Source organism: Heloderma suspectum, chromosome 2, assembly GCF_057233095.1.
Source record: "Heloderma suspectum isolate Gila_16-S chromosome 2, 16-S_ref, whole genome shotgun sequence".
Taxonomy (NCBI): Eukaryota; Metazoa; Chordata; class Lepidosauria; order Squamata; family Helodermatidae; genus Heloderma; species Heloderma suspectum.
In genome coordinates, this window is record NC_139459.1 from 338,254,235 (window position 1) to 338,274,366 (window position 20,132).

Genomic DNA, 20,132 nt, shown 5'->3' on the forward strand with positions numbered 1-20,132 from the left:
GGACATTGAACAGGAGCGCTCCATGCTGCACATCGCATTTTGAATTGCCCGCCACAGCCCACGTCCATTATAGTTGGGTGGTGTAGGGGCACTGATCTTTTCTAGAACCTGAGGCTGCAGCATTCAGGTGACTTGATCAGCTTCAATGGCTTCCTGAAGCCCTTCTGGGGAGTGAAATGTTGCCACCCCACCCACGAGCAGCAAACAGACCCGGCCCAGACTGGTGGACTGGTTGGAAGGTGGCAAGAGGCACTCACTTAGCATACAGATCTCTTCCAAAGTAAATCCAGGTGGCAGACTCGTCCTTCTGGGGTAGGAAAGAAGGGGGGGGGGAGACAAATGTGGCAATATGTAATTGTTTCAAATATGCGTAGCCCTTAGCTCTTTAACATCTACATGAAACCGCTGGGGGAAATCATCAGGGAGTTTGGCCTAAAGCGTCATCGGTATGCAGAGGATACTCAGCTCTACCTCTCGTTTCCACCTGCACATCCCAGGGAGACCATCGAACTCAGGGTGGGTGAGGGTAAACAAGCTGAAATTTAATTCAGTCAAAATGGTGGTCCTGTGGGTTGGGAAACACTCTGGATGGAGGTTTACAACAGGTCTTAGATGGAGTTGCACTCCCCCTAAAAGACCAAGTGCCTAGTCCAGAAGTGTGCTTTACCAGCTTAGGCTGATATGCAAGCTTCAGCCCTATATGGAGAGGTCGGACCTCACCTCATTTAACCATGCACTAGTGACATTCAGGCTGGACTACTGTAAGGTGCTGTACATGGGGCTGCCTTTGAAGACAGTTCAGAAACTTCAGCTGGTGCAGAATGTTGCTGCCTGAGTGCTGGTGGGGGTAAGGTAATTCAATCATGTAATGCCTATACTGTGTCAGCTGCACTGGTTACTGGTGTGTTCCTGAGCCCAATTTAAAGTGCTGGTTTTGAACTTTAAAGCCTTAAACAGTTTGGGACCAAGATACTTGAAGGACTGCCTTCACCCATATCAACCTGCCCACACTTTAAGATCAGCAAAAGAAGCCCTACTCATTTGCCCACCTGTGAGAACAGTTAGGTGGGCGAGCACACAAGAGAAGGACTTTTCCGCAGTGGCCCCACACTTCTGGAATAAGTTGCCATCAGGGGTCTACCAGGCTCTACCATTGCAAGCTTTTAAGAAGGCACTGAAAATATGCTATTCTACTTTGACTCCTGATAGGTTTGCTACTGTTGATGTTTTTATTGTGTTTGTAAGACTGCATTGGTTTTTATTATGTGTTTTATTATTTTATGCCACCTAGTGGGGGATTCTGCCTTGAAAGGCAGCCAAGAAACATTTCAGATAATAAAAAGAATAATAGCCCTTAGTTACAGTATTGCATGGGAACTACGGGGTTGTGCCAAAGGCCCTGTGCGGGTTTAAAATGGGTTTTAAGGGAGGATTTGAAGGCAAAAAGCACACACAAGGTTTCCAGAGAGTAAGTGATAAGCTTCACCCAGGCTCTCCATCCAAGACAGGCTTTGGGAGGCCAACTAGGCCCAATTACGCAACAGGCAGGACACAGTGACTATGATGACTCAGGCAGAACTTTGCTTGATCCACTGCCCTCCAGTGTGCCTTCATGTTCTCTATCCCCTACATCCTCACAGATTCCCTCCTCCTATTATCTCTGCTTGAACAGCCAGCTCCAGTCCTTTGTTACCCTACCACTGCTATGGTCTCCCACCAAAGCCCTGGACTAAGATACAAGATGATTTCCACTATCTCCTGGCCCCAGGGAGGAACAAAGTTAGGAGTGTCAAGGGTACAAAGCAACGACAAGACTCTGAAGTAGCAGCACAGACCAGAGCCCCCACCTTCCAACAGCTGCATTCAGAGGATCCTCCACACCATGGTTTGGAAGGTTAGGAAGCAGCCCTGTGCTTATGCACGTGGCCTAGGGAACAATTCTCTTATTTATTTCATTTCTATCCCATCGTTTTCCCCCCTCTTGCGAGGAACTCAAGGTGGCTCGCATGGTCTTCCTCCTCTCTGTTTTCATCCTCAAAACAGCCCTGTGAGGTAGGTTAAGCTGAGAGTCAGTGACTGGCCCAAAGCCACCCAGTGGGATTCATAGCTAAGTGGGAATTAGAACCTGGATCTCCCAAGTCCCAGTCCAACACTCTAGGCACTACACCACACTGGCTCTCTCTCTCGCTCTCTCATGCTGGCTGGGGAATGCTGGGAGTTGTAGGACTTTTTTCTGTCTAAACATGCACAGAATTGCGCCCATAATGAATTACTTCCTAACTTCATCAAACTTGGCTGACACATCCAAACGTGGTGACCAATGGTTTGGACAGGGAAGCGCATGAGTCCAGGGCATTCATTCCCAGTCTTCCAAGCCATGGTTTGGAAAACTGTCTGAAAGCAGCCACCGAGCGGGCTCTTCTTCTCCAGACTAAGATGGACCACATCCCTCTCCTTGCAGTAAACCAAACCTGAGAGTATTAGATCAATGGATACTAGTCAGAGCAGCTAAACGTGGAATGTCCATGCTCAGGGACAGAGACGGCCACAAGAGGGGATGGCCTGCTTGTGAACTGCCCAGACGTCTCTTGCCGGACAGTCTCGGTAGGCAGAACACTGGACTGAGCCAACACTTGGTCTGATCCAGCACAGTCATTCTAATCCCCCAGAGCAACAGAGCCATCCCAGCAACAGCCAGTGCGATCAGAGAGGGCCCTTCTTCCCCAGTGGTTAGCCCTACCCGTGTGCTGACCGAGCTCACTCCTCTTCTTATGTAGGACTTCCACAGCCCGAACGTCTGTGGAGAAAGCGGCGTGGCCCCATTCCAGTGGCTTCCCGAGTGCAGAATAAATTAAAGTGAACTGGGCCAGGGCACCAGGGCCTCCCATCTGCCAGAAGAAAGTGTGTGCACTAACAAGATCCTCAGCGCTCTCTCTCTCTCTCTCTCTGCCTGCCTTTGCTAGTGGCAGAGGCGGGCGCTAGCGCAGGCTCTTACCTTAGCTGCTTGGCGGCAGAGAACTCCTCAGAGGTGATGTGCTTCAGAAAATCGAAGCAGAAAAAGAAAATCTAGAGCCCAAAAAAATTGGGAGAAAGCATTAGAGAGAGTAGGCACAAGGGGAGTGGGGAGGGAGGCTGTGCCAGCAAATGAGAGCTGCCAGACTGTACATCTCCTTCATCTCTGCAGGGCCCAGGCCCAGGGGAGGGAGCTGTCACCACCACCCTATCTTGACGACAGCCCCTCATTAGCCAACCCTTCTGGGGCCTCAGCCACCTGCTAGCCAAGCCTGGGTAGTGTATGGAAGAAGGGAAAGAGTCAATGCCACCCCCTCAAAACACACACACCACACACACAGCCAATATGAATAAAGATTAGACATAGGCATGGCATGGTGGTGCAAGTACTCAAGTCAAGATGGACAACAAAAACCTTGACCAGAGGGTCTACAAACCCACATGACCACAAATCCCTTCAGCATCCTGGAATTTAAGAGGCCAAATTATAGAGCCTGGCCAGGGGTGCACAGGTGGGTCTCTAGCCATTAGGGAGCGTAGTTCTAGTACCATGCACAACTCCCACTCCCTTTCCTGAGGCTGGTATTCTTGCCCCTCTTCCAGGTCTCCTCATCCCCTACTGCCTCCTTTCCAAATCCTTGCAAAAGCGATTCCATGCAAAACCTAAAACCAAATGTTAAGCAAAGGATGCAGGCGCTCTCTTCTAATCTCAGGCTAATAGCCATGACAGCTAAAATAGAACCTCCTGTTCAGAGAACAGGGGAACACCACAAGAGCTCTGCTGGATCAGACCAAAGGCCGATGTAGTTCAGCATTCTGTTCTCACAGTGGCCAACCAGCTGCCCCACTGGAAGCCCACAAGCAGGACATGAGCGCAATAGCAGCACCCTCCCACTTGTATTCCCCAGCAACTGGTACACTGCCCCTGATCCTGGAGGCAACATATAGCCATCATGACTAGCAGTCATTAATAGAGGGAGTATGCCACTGCATGCCAGTTGACTATTCTCTCACCTGTACAGACACACATGCAGGGCAGTACAGCATCTGCAGTGTGACTCAGACACCACTGCTGCTTGGCACTACTCCCAGATTGCCCCCAAAGACACTCACCTCCTCCCCTTTGCTGAGCCGATCCACTAACATATGCCTGCAAGAAAAGGAGGAAAAATCAGTATCAGCCAAGCACTTTCCCATACAGGTCTCAATGTTATTTATTAAAAAAAAACATTTATAATGTTATTTATTGTTAACATTTATTGACCACCTGATCTGCTAAAAAGCCATCAAGGCGGTGTACAACAATTTAAAACAATAAAACTTGAAAACAATAAAAACATTACAATCAGTAAAAGCTAGATATTTCAAAAGGTTAAATTGAAGAAAGGAGTCTTCACACCCTTTCTAAAAGGCCAGAGAGCAGGGGCCGATCATAGTTCTTTAGTGAGCACATGCCAGAGTTTGGGGGCAACACAGGAGAACGCCCTTTCACACTAACCCAACAAGCAGGCCTCTGTGGGTAATGGTGCTCTTAAAAAGGCTTCTCCTGTGCATCTTAATACCTGGGGAAGGTTCATAGTGGTCCCTTAGATAGCCAAGTCCTAAGCAGTTTAGAGCTTTAAAGGTTAAAACCAACAAATTGCACTTGGAAAACAATTGGCAACCATGCAGGCCTTTCAAAGCAGATGTAATATGATTAAGGTATCCCGCACCATGTTTCTACAGACTAGACTATCTCAATTCTAGGATAACTGGAATTCAGAAAGAGAATTCTTAAGCAATTGTATACAGTTGCAAAGCCAAATATAGCATGTAATTGGAAGTATCCAAAGCAACCAAAATAAAGAGCAGTGGGTTGATAAAATTTGGGAGACTGTGACTATGTATACATTTACTCAGCAAATGCAGCAAGCAAGGAATCCCAATTTTAAGAAAGATTTTATGGCACCATGGTTTCCATTTATTTTCTATGCTGAAGCTCATCAAACTTTTGATCAAATTCCAACCAAGTACAGTTGGAACTGTATCTAAAGAGCCTCTTGTTGAGGGTGAAAGAGGAGAGTGCAAAAGCTGGTTTGAAACTCAACATTAAAAAAACTAAGATCATGGCATCTGGCCCCATCATTTCCTGGCATATAGAAGGGGAAGAAATGGAAGCTGTGACAGATTTTATTTTCTTGGGCTCCAAGATCACCGCAGACGGTGACTGTAGCCATGAAATTAAAAGACGTTTGCTCCTTGGGAGGAAAGCTATGGCAAACCTAGACAGCATAGTAAGAAGTAGAGACATCACCTTGCTGACAAAGGTCCGTCTAATCAAAGCTATGGTTTTCCCAGTAGTAATGTATGGCTGTGAGAGCGGGACTATAAGGAAGGCTGAGCGCTGAAGAATTGATGCTTTCGAACTGTGGTGCTGGAGAAGACTCTTACGAGTCCCCTGGACTGCAAGGAGGTCAAATCAGTCAGTCCTAAAGGAAATCAACCCTGACTGCTCATTGGAAGGACAGATAATGAAGCTGAAGCTCAAATATTTTGGCCACCTAATGCAAAGAGAAAACTCTCTGGAAAAGACCCTGATGCTGGGAAAGACTGAAGGCAAAAGGAGAAGGGGACGGCAGAGGATGAGATGGCTAGATAGCATCACCGATGCAATGAATATGGACTTGAGTACACTCTGGGAGACAGCGCAGGACAGGAAGGCCTGGCGTGCTATGGTCCATGGGGTCACGAAGAGTCGGACACGACTGAACGACTGAACAACAACACACAAAATAACATATACTCATACACGCTCCTTTTATATGCTGTGTATACATTGTATTTTTACTCTTTCATTTGGTATTGAGCTCCTACTTAGGCCATTCTACTGCAGTTGTTCCACAAGCATATCAGTTACTAAGAATTATAAGTAGTGAATTCCTTTGTTTTTCAGTGATCTTGATTTATTATTACGTACGTTCTTCTTCTTGTTGCCTTAATTTTGTTAACTTTATTACAAAATAAAATAATGAAAGAGACACAGATTAAGCCCTAGGTTGTCAGTCTGTGGGCCAAGCTCCCAGTCTCTGGACAACTGGAGGGGCTGGGAGTGCAAATAGCCCTTGAGAGATCTTGAGACAGGATTTTCTTCCCCACTAGGATGGAGCAAAGGATGCTTCCCAGTGCGGAAATCAAAGGATCCCAACTAATCAATGCTGGATTTGAGGAGGGGCCACTGCTCTCCACCTCCCACCCTTGTTCAGTCGTTCAGTCGTGTCCAACTCTTCGTGACCCCATGGACCATAGCACGCCAGGCCTTCCTGTCCTCCGCTCTCTCCCAGAGTGTGCTCAAGTCCATGTTCATTGCATCGGTGATGCTATCTAGCCATCTCATCCTCTGCCGTCCCCTTCTCCTTTTGCCTTCAGTCTTTCCCAGCATCAGGGTCTTTTCCAGGGAGTTTTCTCTTCGCATTAGGTGGCCAAAATATTGGAGCTTCAGCTTCAGTATCTGTCCTTCCAATGAGCAGTCAGGGTTGATTTCCTTTAGGATTGACTGATTGGACCTCCTTGCAGTCCAGGGGACTCGTAAGAGTCTTCTCCAGCACCACAGTTCGAAAGCATCCATTCTTCGGCGCTCAGCCTTCCTTATAGTCCCGCTCTCACAGCCATACGTTACTACTGGGAAAACCATAGCTTTGATTAGACGGACCTTTGTCGGCAAGGTGATGTCTCTGCTTCTTACTATGCTGTCTAGGTTGGCCATAGCTTTCCTCCCAAGGAGCAAGCGTCTTTTAATTTCATGGCTACAGTCACCGTCTGCAGTGATCTTGGAGCCCAAGAAAATAAAATCTGTCACAGCTTCCATTTCTTCCCCTTCTATATGCCAGGAAGTGATGGGGCCAGATGCCATGATCTTCGTTTTTTTAATGTTGAGTTTCAAGCCAGCTTTTGCACTCTCCACTTTCACCCTCAGCAAGAGGCTCTTTAGATCCTCTTTGCTTTCTGCCATTAGGGTGGTATCGTCTGCATATCGGAGGTTGTTGATAATTCTCCCGGCAATCTTAATTCCGACCTGTGATTCATCCAACCCGGCGTTTCTCATGATGTACTCTGCATATAAGTTAATTAGCAGGGTGACAATATGCAGCCTTGTCGTACTCCTTTCCCAATTTTGAACCAATCGGTCGTTCCATGTCCGGTTCTTACTGTTGCTTCTTGGCCCTTGTACAGGTTTCTCAGGAGACAGGTAAGGTGGTCTGGTACTCCCATCTCTTTAAGAATTTGCCAGAGTTTGTTGCGATCCACACAATCAAAGGCTTTAGCGTAGTCAATGAAGCAGAAATAGACGTTTTTCTGGAATTCTCTTGCTTTCTCCATGATCCAGCAAATGTTGGCGATTTGATCTCTAGTTCCTCTGCCTCTTCGAAACCCCACTTGTACTTCCGGTAGTTCTCAGTTCACATACTGCTGAAGCTTAGCTTGTAGGATTTTGAGCATAACCTTGCTGGTATGTGAAATGAGTGCAATTGTGCGGTAGTTTGAATGCTCTTTGGCATTGCCCTTCTTTGGAATTGGAATGTAAACTGACCTTTTCCAGTCTTGTGGCCACTCTTGAGTGTTCCAAATTTGTTGGCATATTGAGTGCAGCACTTTAACAGCATCATCTTTTAGGATCTTAAATAGCTCAGCTGGAATACTGTCATCTCTGCTAGCTTTGTTGTTAGTAATGCTTCCTAAGGCCCACTTGACTTCACTCTCTAGGACGTCCGGCTCAGGTTCAGTGACCACACTACCATGGCTATCAGGGACATTAAGATCTTTCCTGTATAGTTCTTCTGTGTATTCTTTCCACCTCTTCTTAATGACATCTGCTTCTGCTAGGTCCCTGCCTTCTTTGTCCTTTATCATGCCCGTCTTTGCACAAAACGTTCCCTTGAGATCTCCGATTTTCTTGAAGAGATCTCTAGTCTTTCCCATTCTGTTGTTCTAGTCTTTCCCATTCTGTCCTGAATGGTTTAGTGGTTTTCCCTACATTCTTCAATTTAAGCCAAAATTTTGCAACAAGAAGCTCATGATCTGAGCCACAGTCAGCTCCAGGTCTTGTTTTTACTGACTGTATAGAGCTTCTCCATCTTTGGCTGCAAAGGACATAATCAATCTGATTTCCATATTGACCATCTGGTGATGTCCATGTGTACAGTCGCTTCTTGTGCTGTTGGAAAAGAGTGTTTGCTATGATCAGCGTGTTCTCTTGGCAAAACTCTATTAGCCTTTGTCCTGCTTCATTTTGTACACCAAGGCCATGCTTGCCTGTTATCCTGGTGATTTCTTGACTTCCTACTTTAGCATTCCAATCCCCTATGATGAAAAGGACATCTTTTTTTGGTGTTAGTTCTAGAAGGTGTTGTAGGTCTTCATAGAACCGATCAACCTCAGCTTCTTCGGCATCACTGGTTGGGGCATAGACTTGAATTACTGTGATGCTGAATGGTTTGCCTTGGATTCGTACTGAGATCATTCTATTGTTTTTGAGATTGTACCCCAGTACTGCTTTTCCCACTCTTTTGTTGACTATGAGTGCTACTCCATTTTTTCTAAGGGATTCTTGCCCACAGTAGTAGATATGATGGTCACCTGAATTAAATTCGCCCATGTTTGTCCATTTTAGTTCGCTGATTCCCAAGATGTCAATGTTCAATCTTGCCATCTCATGTTTGACCACCTCCAGCTTACCTTGATTCATTGACCTTACATTCCAGGGAATGCTGGATTTGAGGAGGGGTCACTGCTTTCCACCTCCCACCCTCCCGTCACACAATTGCAACATGATTTGAAGGACAGAACTCTGATTGGCAGCTTTAAATGATGTTTCCCTATGTGTGCTTTTAAGAAGAGGCGGGTCAGAGACATCCCCCTCTTCTCTTCCAGTGCCAGTATATTTGATCAGTGAACCAATCCACAGATCTTCACTCACAGCTGCAAACCACACACACACCCTCTATGTGCAAGGATCTTCATAAGCTCATCTGCAGAACAGATGGCTGGTGCGCGATAAGGCAAGCTTAGAAGGGGAGACCCAAGTGCAAACTGATTAAGAAACTTGGCATTAAGCAGCCCTGGCAATGGTCCCACGTCCTGTTCCCCCCGTCCCGTCCCCCCCTCCCCCCCGGTTAAGGCAGGGCCAGTCTCCAGTAGGCCTACCCAAAGAGGAACCAGTCGTAGGCCACGGTCAGGTAAAGAATCTCTGCAGGTTCCAGGGATGCGTGGATCAGCCCATCCTAAGTAAGGAAGGAAAGACTGATCATGCATCATATATTACAACGATTCCCTGTCCTGCGTTTTCCCCATCATAGATTGGCCCTAGGGCATTGTGCTGATAACGGAGACATGGTTTCTTAAGTCAATACGAAAGTGATTCATGAAGCCGTGCATTCTCTTTTCTCCAAAGCTGCATATGCTGCCATAAACTGTGCAGCAGATAATCTGGACAGTGAGATACCCCCACCCCCATGTTTAAAGTTCATTTTTAAAAGCTTCTAGTCCTCAATATTATGGAGAGGGTTCTGTAATGCTTGCAAACAGCATGGGATACATTTGACACCTAGTTATTAAGGGTCAGTTTGCACGACACGACAGCCCAGTGTGGGTTAATTTACCTGTGAGGAGCTGCACTGCATGCCAGCTGTCTTTATGAAAATGCAAGCCCTGTCCAGGGGTTGCCATGGCTTGTTGTGTTGTCCGAACCCAGGCAGCAGGGGTTATTTGAGAGTTAAACAAGCCTCGCATAACCCTAAAACAGACCATGGTCATGTGAGGGTTGTTTAAGCCTAAATAACCCCCACTGTCCAGGTTCAGACAACACGACAAGCCATGGCAACCCCCGGCTGGGGCTTGCATATTTATAACGGTGGATGACATGCACTGTGGCACCCCATGGTGGGCTGTGGTGTCATCCGAAGCAGGACTAAGAGGCAGTCAGCCTGCATCCTTTCACAGCTCGTCAGCCCTCCTTATAACTTGTCATCCAGAGCTGCTTCCTGCATTCCGTGACATCCCAGTCTTTACTAGTGATTTAAGTGAGCAGAATTTGGTCCCGCTGCAGAGTAAGAAACACCAAGCTACCTATGTCTTCAGTTCAAGGGGGTATTGAAATTTGCATGGATGAGGGGTGGAATTTTAACTCAAGAAAGTAAGCCTTCAAATCTATTACCAAAATCCAGACCAGTACAGTGTGCCACAAGAAATATGCACAGAGCCAATAACTTAAGCACATGATCTCATACACAGACTACAGATCAAGTCACAAAATATATAACGTGCATGTATGGACTACAGCTTTCCCCAATCTAGTGCTCTCCATGGGTAAATTTTTCTAGCCTGTCTTTAGCAGCCAGGCTAGAAAAATATACCCATTGTACAGATGGAGTCCACTAGTGAAATGTAATTGTCTAAATATTTCTGTTGTTTTTAGTTAACCTAACACAAGTAAAAAGTTAAATAATGAGACCACAAGATGAAAACTAGGTAGGATGGGCCTACGCTTTAAAACAACTAGGCAGCACCCCACCCCCCAATTCCACCCTGGTATGGACCGGATTATGCAGCAAACTAATCCTGTAGTAATTAAAAGCATCTGGTAGTAACTGACGTACACTTGGTGTTTCCAACTTAGGTATGACCAGAAATTCTGCTGCATAACTTTGCAAGTGCCTTTGTATTGACTGAAGGACCTGATGCTCTGGAAAAGAAGGAAGCATGTATTCTCTTCAAATGTTAAAGTGCAGGCAAAGAGAAGAGAGATTTTACAGAGCAAGAAAAAGCAAGACACCTGCAACAAAATGTTTAAAAGCACATGCCCCCCACAATGAGGAACATTGAGGGATATGGACCAGAGAACCACCAGAATTTCAGCTTTTGTTAAAAAAAAAAAATAGATAGATGTCTAAGGTCTCAGGGGTGTGTGTGTGAAAATGCAGTCAGTTTCTCCTACACTGCCTAGATCAGCCTTCCCCCAGCCTGGCAACAGATGTTTTGGACTTCAGCTCCCATCAGCCCAAGCCACCATGACCAATGGTTGGGAATTCTGGGAGTTGTGATCCAAAATATCTGGAAGGCACCAGGTTGGGGAATTCTGCTCTAGAAAATCAGATGGGGGAAGAGTTCAGTTCCAAGATTTAGGGGACCCTCCTCAGCAGACCTCCTTACTCTGGAAGAGACACGTCACTTTGCCCCTGGCCTACAAGTCAAAAATGGAAGTGCTTTGGGGGCGGCAGGTCTTTTGCTGCTCTGGAGGCAGCAACAAATGCCCAACCTAATCTCCCTGCCCCTCTGGAACTGACCCTGTAGAGAGGCTGTGGTAACTATGGAGGGAAAGTTTTAGATTTAATGCAACTCATGTTGTCTCATTTTCTCCCCACTCCCCCACACAGCCCCCAGTCTCCAAAGCCAGCTCCAGTTCCCATAAAGCTCCATCTTCCTCCCGAATGAAACAGTGGAACAACAACAGCCCCAGCAACAGCCCCAGCTCTGCAAGCCACTGCACTTTCCAAAGTTTGCAAGTAATACAGAAAGAGGCCTAGTAATGTTACATCCAGAATTTGCGTTTTCCACTAGCAGAACCATGTGTTTTTTAAAGAATACAACAACAACAACAAAACAGCCCGGAGGACTTGCTTTCGCCTATCTGGTCGTGGGGTGGGGGGAGTGACCCCTCGTGCATGCCCCAGCTGCACCCCTCATGCATGCCCCAGGCAAGGCGATGTGCCCACTGGTACTCACAGCCCACAGGGAGAGGCGCAGGAGGGAGATGAAGAGAGGCGTCCTGTCCCAGCCGGATATGCAGTGTACCAGGAGCCCACTGTCATCTGTGCTGAGCCGGAAGGAAAGGAAAGCAAAAGCAGAGGGGAAAAAGCCGCGTTACTCGTATGGCATTCAGGATAAAAAGACCCCCACAGTACCGAGGCCTCGGTTAGCCCCCAGGGGAGGAAATGGCATATGCTAGGCCAGCTGCTTGAGGCAGAGCATTCTCCAGGCACAGTCTCTGCAAGGCAGAGGAGACAAGAGACTATACCAAGCGGGGGCAGGGGGAATTAGGGGGAAAAGTCTCACGTCAACAGAGGGTTAGTTGTACATTGCAGCTGCCTAAAAAGTTACTGCATATCCCTTCATCCAAGTAGCTTACTGCATCCTCCTGTTCCCACTATGGGCTTTGAATCCACCCCAGGCCAGACTAATTTCACAGGGGGTCTCCTCAGGGCAAGTTAACCAAGGATAAACCCTTGCAATGGGATACCCAGAGCATCAGATGAAAAGCCAGTGCTGCGGGTTATTTGTGCCTGCGTGCGCCTTGGGACTGGAGAGCAGGAGGGAAGCATGCTCTGGCTTCTCCCATCATCCAGGGGACCTCGAACCACTGGGAGGCCGCAACCTCTCTTTCCCAAGAACAGCATCAAGGCAAGGGGGAAATCAACCTGGCCTATCCACTGGCCAGAAAAGGAGGAGCTGCAGAGAGCTTGCTTCTCCCCTCTCTGCCAGAACATGTGGTTCCTCCAGCTGCCTGTCGCCCTAGGAATGCAGAAACAAAGGGAAGGAGCACTCTGGCCCCATCCATCAGCCAAAGGAGCAGGAACCACCAATTGCCATTCAATGAAGGAATACCAGCAGGGGAGGATCAGCCTCCCTCAATCTGGATATAAATGCCCCGTTACATTTCACTACTTTGTTCAGGCCTTGAAGAACCAATCTCCCTCCTTCTACCTTTTCCCTCCAACTCTCCTTTCCCTTGTGTAAGCCTGAAAGCTGGGCCCATCTCTCTCTCTCTCCCTTTTATTGATGTGATCTGCTCTGGGAGAAAAATAAATGCCTGAAAAGAGGAATTAAAATACACTAAATAGTAATAAATAAACTTGCTAAATGTGGGTGGAACGATGGAACACCCTTCCACCACTCCCGGGAGATCTGCCAGAGTCTGAGCCTAAGTGTTTTCCAAGAAGAATTACTCTCTTCTTATCTGGACTGATTTTTAAAAGAGTGATGCAAGCATTCTAAAACCATGTGCTCCAATGTCCCATTCCACCCCACGCTCATTGAACTTATGTTATTATTTTATGCTTGAGCCCGATAGAAGGCTATCAAAACCAAGTGCCTCCATGGCTATTATTTAGGAGATTTGGATGGAAGAAGGAAAAGAATGGTATCCATCCATCTTCTAAGTTCATGCTAGCTGGGGGTGATGGGAGTTGTAGTACAACCAATCCAGAGGGCACTGGGGAAGACTTCTTAGGCACATTTCAGCACTTTCCACTGTGTACTACAGGACTGAGCTAGAAAAGGTCCCGGGTGGGTTCAAGGTGCCACTTTGGAACCTTCGGAGTCCCACCCCCACATGCCATACACCTGCCACCGCCACCTGCCCCCGCCACCTGCCCCAAATGGCAGCAAACCGCTACAGAGTCTTAGGCAGGCCAAATTTAGCTTGAAAACAAGCAAAATTTCCACTTTCTAAGGCTCTGTAGCAGTTTTCTGACAAATTTCAGCAGCAACCCACCATTTTTATTTTTTGCCACAACCATACTCAGTGGCAGAGGCCAGAAAATAATACAGGAGGCCGCATGTACCCACCTCTGCCTTAGAATAACCAGAGCCAGAGAGAGGGAGCTAGATGGCCAAGTATAAAGCTTACAGCAATAGCCACGACCATGTCCATCCCACGATCATTAGCCATGGGCACACTGAGCAAGACAGCATCTCACTGCAGGAAAATTTGTTTTTAAAATTAAATTCCTGAACACCCATCTTGCCCCACAGTGAAGCTTGAGGAAGTGTTAATGGGGGCAATATCTAGCAACATTTCAGAAATCGAGGGGGGGAGAATGCACACAAGGACTTGAACCCTATCCTCTACTATGCCATATACGATGTATAACACATTTATCCCCTGGATCAACAAAAACTGAGAAATAAATAGGCAAAGCAAGCAAATAGGTAAAATGTATTTGTTTTGATGCGCTTTGTAGAGCCAGTGCGGTGTAGTGATTAGAGTGTTGGACTGGGACTCAGAAGATCCAGGTTCTAATCTCACTGGGTGACTTAAGGACAGTCACCAACTCTCAGCCTAACCTACCTCACAGGGCTGTTGTGAGGATAAAATGCAGAGGAGGATCATGTATGTTGCCATGGGCTACCTGGAGGAAAAGGCGGGGTGTAAATGTAAGAAATAAAATAAATAAAATGTATCAGATTGTTAAAAGTTTAACAGAATACACTCAGTCCTGACTAGGAGATCAGTGGTAACTGATCCAAGGGCAGTGTGGCTAGGAGTATAGGCTAAAAAGGCATCTAGAGTTAATTTGGCAAGGCAAATCAAAGAAGAGGCCTCTAAAGGCAGGGACATTGAGTGTCTGTGCCTATTAAGCCAAAGGAGGAAAAAAAGCTTGCCTGGAGTTCCAAAAAGACTTGCAGGGCAATGGGAAGCACTACACCAAGGTGACCAAGATAATGGAGCCCTTTAGCCGGTTAAAATGTATATGAAGAAGTCCTTTGCACTGGCAGTCAATCTTCCCCGACCCTGACACACACAGGGATCAACTTGGGGGAGGGGGGTTACAATTCCCATGCCTGACTCTCCAATGTTAGCCAGGTTCTAAAAATAATCACTAAGGAGGCAGTCACAAAAGGTAAAAAACCCCAACCCCAATGTTTTCCCCCTCCATAGCAAGAAGAGAATCTCACCGTCGCCATTGATAATGGAGATCAGAAGCTTCAGGTAGTTCTGTGTCTGGTGCACAAGGTCCCAGCTCTGCAAAGGAGAGAAGAGAGCAGGAGAGATGAACCGATACCCACCAGTTATAGAGCTGTTCTCAGAAGGATGCCATCTCTGTTCATTACCTGCTACACCTTCCACATTTTGTTCTCTCACCAAGAGGTGGTTAGGGAAGATGGGTACCCATCAAGAAATGGAGGCTGCAGAGCCACCCCACTCTCCCCTCGGTGGATGAGCCCCCTTGCTTCTTCAGCTCTTTGTTTTTAGCGTTGACCTCCAACCCTCCCCACGTGCAAGTGCCCAATTCAGATAAGCAACAACAGACGTCGTACCCATGGGATCACAAGGGAGGGGAGGGGCAGGGAGAAAGGGCAGGCTACGTCATAATACAAGTTAAGAACAAAAAGGCTACTTTGGAAAAGGCAAAGGTAGATCAAAGATGTTCGCAATACAGCTACTGACATGCACATCTAGAAATCTGCAAGATTTGAACTGCAAAAAGGGATCAGATTTTGTTTAATTAAAACAACAACAAGTTTCTGGCCCTCATGGTTGTGAAGACAAGACATTTCTGCAGAAGGCTCAGGAACCAGAATATGTCCAAATAGGCCTTCTAGCTGCCAGAGATGATCTTCACACTCCTCTAGTCTTCTCTATGCCCTCTTTCATGGATCCCCACAAACAACAACAACAAGAACAACACCCTTTTCCTTGTCTAAAATCATGCAGGGTTCCAGGTTTTGCAGCTTGAATACATCTATCACTTTTGCATCCTGCCCTTTCTCCATGTACCTCCGTTTGTGGTGGCAGCCGGTGTTGACCTATTTTATCCTTACACCCAGTAAGTCTCCCATGTCTTAGCAGCGATTTGAATTTAAGTCTCCCAAGCCAAGTCAAAATTCTATCCACTATTCCACACTGTAAGGCCTTATTACAGGGCTGTGGAATCTCAGGTCTGGGAGCCAAATCCAGCCTTTTCTCTTCCCCCAACTGCAGATCGTTTGGTGGTTTCCCCACAATTGTGCAGCTTTCCCCCATTCTAAAAGTATGAAATCCATCTAATAAGGCTTGTTTACTGGCAGGAAGAGCTTTAAGCTACATTTGGCCCTGCCCTCTTTGCCTTTGGCCCTGCTCCCTTTACCTTTGGTCCTGCTCACTAATGGAATGTGGCCCCTGCAAGCTTCTCCAAAATGGAATTTGGCCCTCGGGCTGAAAGATTTTAAAGATTTTGAGGGATTTTAAACACAGAACCTTGGTAAGTTGTAAAAAAACCCCAGAACCCACCAATATCCCAAAAGAAACTGGGGAAGAGGATGAGAAGGAGAAGGGAACAGAACTTCCATTTCCGACTCATTACTCAATTGTTCAGGAGAATTTAGTTCCACAGAATCACAGTGCGTTCATGACCCCTAATGCAGAGAAAAATCACTCCACAGGCCAACAGCAGAGCACATTCTGAATGACAGATTAGAGCCTATAAATACCCTGCTGGGTCCCGACCCACTTCCGCAAGGCCCCCAAAAACGGGAAGCAAAGTCAATGAGAGCTTCACTGCAGAAACAGGGCACAGTGCTCGTAGGCAAGATAAAAGGAGGGCTGGGAAGAGCAAGCAAAAGTAAGGCTGCCCTCCCCTCCCCTCCCCTCCCCTGGGAACAGCACACATCACCTTAATTGGTGTGGCTGGGACAGACGTTTCACAAGGAACTTGTCTTGGAATGATCCCACTGAGCTATCTGCCGAGTCCTAACCCACTTTTAGCAACTGGCCTGTGATTGGCTTAGCAACCTCCAGTTCCCAGCAGCAAGACAGGAGGGAGAGGGGACTCCAAGCCCACTGATGATTGTTAACTTGACAATGCCACCCCAGGCTCACATCCTTTCACGTACTACTCAGAGGTGACTCAAAAGGACTAAGAGACAGACAGTGGATCAGTCAGGTTCAGGAAAAGAAAGCCTGCTTTGGCCAAAGAGAGAGCAAAGTGTTTCCTTTTCCTCCTTGCTTTCCATGTTGGATCACACAGTTAGCTGCACAGAAGGAAAGATGTTTCTAGTGGGGTAGTTTAAACAGGGGTCCCCAACCCCCGGTCCGTGGACCGGTCCTGGTCCGTGGCCTGTTAGGAACCGGGCCGCAGTACGGGTGTGCGAAACCCCCTTACCTTGGGTCCGCGGGGGGGAGGCAATCTGCCCCCCCCCCCCGAATCCTCGCCAGCCCCAGCTGGCTCCGCTCTGTGGCGAGTCCACCGAGCTGCTGGCTAGCTCCAGCCACTGGCGGACTTCCGGCCGCTGGGACGCAAATGGCGCCCACGTAGCGGATGCCATTTGCGTCCCTGTTCTTCAAGTAATAGGCTACGTAAATCTTTACGTAGCCTATTACTGCAAAGAACAGGGACGCAAATGGCGTCCGCTACATGGGCGCCATTTGCGTCCCAGCGGCTGGAAGTCCGCCAGCAAAACCATCCCCCCGGGTCCGTGGAAAAATGGTCTTCCACGAGACTGGTCCCTGGTGCCAAAAAGGTTGGGGACCACTGTGGTAAAAGACAGAACTGGCAAACCACTGCAAAGTTTTATATACTGGAGGCACACTTCTTAAAAAAAAGAAGTAAACTGAAGCTTATAGTGCTCATCGCCAAGGTCTGCAGCGTGATTGGGATACCACAGTTGCTCCAGCATGGTGCCCAAGGGCTGCAACTTGATTTCTGCCTATATTTTCTTGCCCCACTATCTAGCCCCGGCCCCAGCGGTGGTGCTCTTGTGCAGGGCTAGCTCCAGGCTTGACAGGGCCCATGGCAAGGGGCCTCCTGGCATGGGCCCACTTGGGCTGATCTCATGGTGGCAGCAGTCAACAGCAGCAGCAGCTCTCTGACCAATGCCAGGCAGCTGTCACTATTAAATCTCCCACAATGACCTGGGACAACACTGTTTCAGGGGCATTGTGGGAAATTTGAATGGTGGCAGCTGCACCAGAATAAAGGGGGCCCTGGACAGGTGTCAGTGGTGGTCCCTGCCAGGGAGCTGGGGCCCTGGCATTTGGCCAAGGGTGCTGTGTGCTGACACCAGGCCTGCTCTTTGCCATAAATTTCCCCCAAAACCCATCTCCTCCTCCACAATTCAGCTCCGACAACAAACCCTTGTTTTGCTTACCTAAAAAGTATAAATTACAAGCTGTATATTCAAATCAAGATTATCTTACACCAGTTCAATCCTGCCCAGAGTATCTAGAGGTTTTAAGGCCGGGGGGGGGGGGGATCTTCCCTCCTCCACCAAGTGCTAGCTGAGGAATTGAAAGGAAGTGACTGACATTCCTCCATGAAGCTCTCGCTGGCAAGGACGTACTCAAAAATGCAATTAATGGCCAGCCACGCTTGGCAGAATCGAGGTGAAATTGCAGGGCACCAGCGTGATGCTACAGCCGTTGCTTTGCTGTCGGCAGATGTTCAGTACCTCACAGAGACACCACCCTGTGTGTGTTGGATGTTATACCATACATCGTTCTTCTGTGATCAGGGGATGCAATCCGCCAAGCACTGCGGCTGCCTAGTCATTCACTTCTCTTCCTGGACCTTCCTCCCTCCCCTTCAAGAAGGGGCAGCTGGGCATGTTCTGGGAAATGGGCATGTCAGAACTCACACCTTCCTTACCAGACACCCGTGAGCCCTTCGGTAGCCCTTTTCTTGGGAGCACTAGAGAAGGGAAGGCTAAGCGGAAGAAACCAGTTTTAAAGAAGAAGGTCTAGGGCAGAAATAAAAGCACACCTTGCTTGAGGACTTCCAGACATCAAGGATGTGCATGTAAGGGAGGTGGCAGAGAGGGCTGGTAAGAGATATGGGCGTGTTAGGATGAGTTAAGCATGAACCAAAAAGAAACCAAATGCACAGTTACAAGATGGGGGATACGTGGCTCAACCACACTACAAGCGAGAAGGATCTTGGAATTGTTGTCGATCATAAGCTGAATATGAGCCAACAATGTGATGTGGCTGCAAAAAAGGCAAATGCTATTTTGGGCTGCATTCATAGAAGCATCGCTTCCAAATCCCTGGAAGTACTAGTTCCCCTCTACTCAGCACTGGTTAGGCCTCATCTGGAGTACTGTGTCCAGTTCTGGGCACCACACTTGAAGAAGGATGCAGACAAACTGGAGAGGGTTCAGAGGAGGGCAACAAAGATGATCAGGGGACTGGAAACAAAGCCCTATGAAGAGAGACTGAAAGAACTGGGCATGTTTAGCCTTGAGAAGAGAAGACTGAGGGGAGATATGATAGCACTCTTCAAGTACTTGAAAGGTTGTCACAGAGAAGGCCAGGATCTCTTCTTGATCATCCCAGAGTGGAGGACATGGAATAATGGGCTCAAGTTACAGGAAGCCAGATTCCGATTGAACATCAGGAAAAACTTCCTGACTGTAAGAGCAATACGACAATGGAACCAATTACCTGGGGAGGTGGTGGGCTCTCCCACACTGGAGGCCTTCAAGACGAGGCTGGACAGCCATTTGTCAGGGATGCTCTGATTTGGATTCCTGCATTGAGCAGGGGGTTGGACTCCATGGCCTTGTAGGCCCCTTCCAACCCTACTATTCTATGATTCTATGAAATAGCATAACGCACAAAAGTTACGGAGGGAATGCAGAATGAGATCTTAGATGAAAGGCAAGAGGGCACATGGGAGCATGAAATGCCTTGATATTTTAGTCCATTTCAGAACAGCACTGAGAGAAAGTATGCACGCGTAGCAGAACCAGTTTCCCAGAAGGCAGTACAAGAAGGGATCACACCGATTTGGGAAGATTTATGTCTCAGTAATCCACCAGCCACCACCATCCCAGCAATGCTCAGTTAGGCACATTCCCGACATTGTCCGCAAGACAGAATGTAAGACATGGATCCCAAGTTCTGGTCACATCTCCGGGGATGTACAACAGCACCCTTTTCTCCATCACCATCCTGGAGTTTTAAACCACATTTGACCAAGCTTCCTCTGTCCCTCTAGCCTACACCCTGATGCTATTCAAAGAGCGGCTTAAGCTTAATCCAGACAAGAAAACCGAAACTCTACTTACTTAAGCAGGCTTTTAATGGTTTGCTTCTTTGATAACTATGCATACTTTTGCTGCTATATTTTATAAGCATTTCATATTCAAGAAAGGTGTTAGTGCTTTTATTCATTTTTAAACTTAGATTGACGCTATACTCTTTTTTTTTTAAGTACAGAACATAAAATCACTCATAGAAAAGTAGGTTACAAATTGATTAAGGGTGTAAACCTATGCAGGTTTAAACAGAAAAGAAGTCCTACAACTCCCAGCATTCCCCAGGCAGCATGGCTGGCTCGGGAATGCTGGGAGTTGTGGAACTTTTTTCTGTCTAAACTTGTGTAGGATTG

At 47.4% G+C, this 20,132-nt stretch overlaps 1 protein-coding gene across 6 annotated transcripts in view; it reads right to left on the reverse strand.

The window, feature by feature from the left end:
• The window catches only part of MTMR14 (myotubularin related protein 14), an 86,213-nt gene that overhangs the window by 38,355 nt on the left and 27,726 nt on the right, over positions 1-20,132 (reverse strand). For all 6 annotated transcript variants that reach the window (XM_084840612.1, XM_084840613.1, XM_084840614.1 and 3 more), the window contains 6 exons: positions 14,722-14,788; positions 11,770-11,855; positions 9,193-9,269; positions 4,126-4,162; positions 2,996-3,066; positions 258-307 (listed from right to left, as the gene is read on the reverse strand). In XM_084840612.1, coding sequence (XP_084696738.1) covers positions 258-307; positions 2,996-3,066; positions 4,126-4,162; positions 9,193-9,269; positions 11,770-11,855; positions 14,722-14,788 — 388 coding nt within the window. The remainder of the gene's footprint in view (positions 1-257; positions 308-2,995; positions 3,067-4,125; positions 4,163-9,192; positions 9,270-11,769; positions 11,856-14,721; positions 14,789-20,132) is intronic.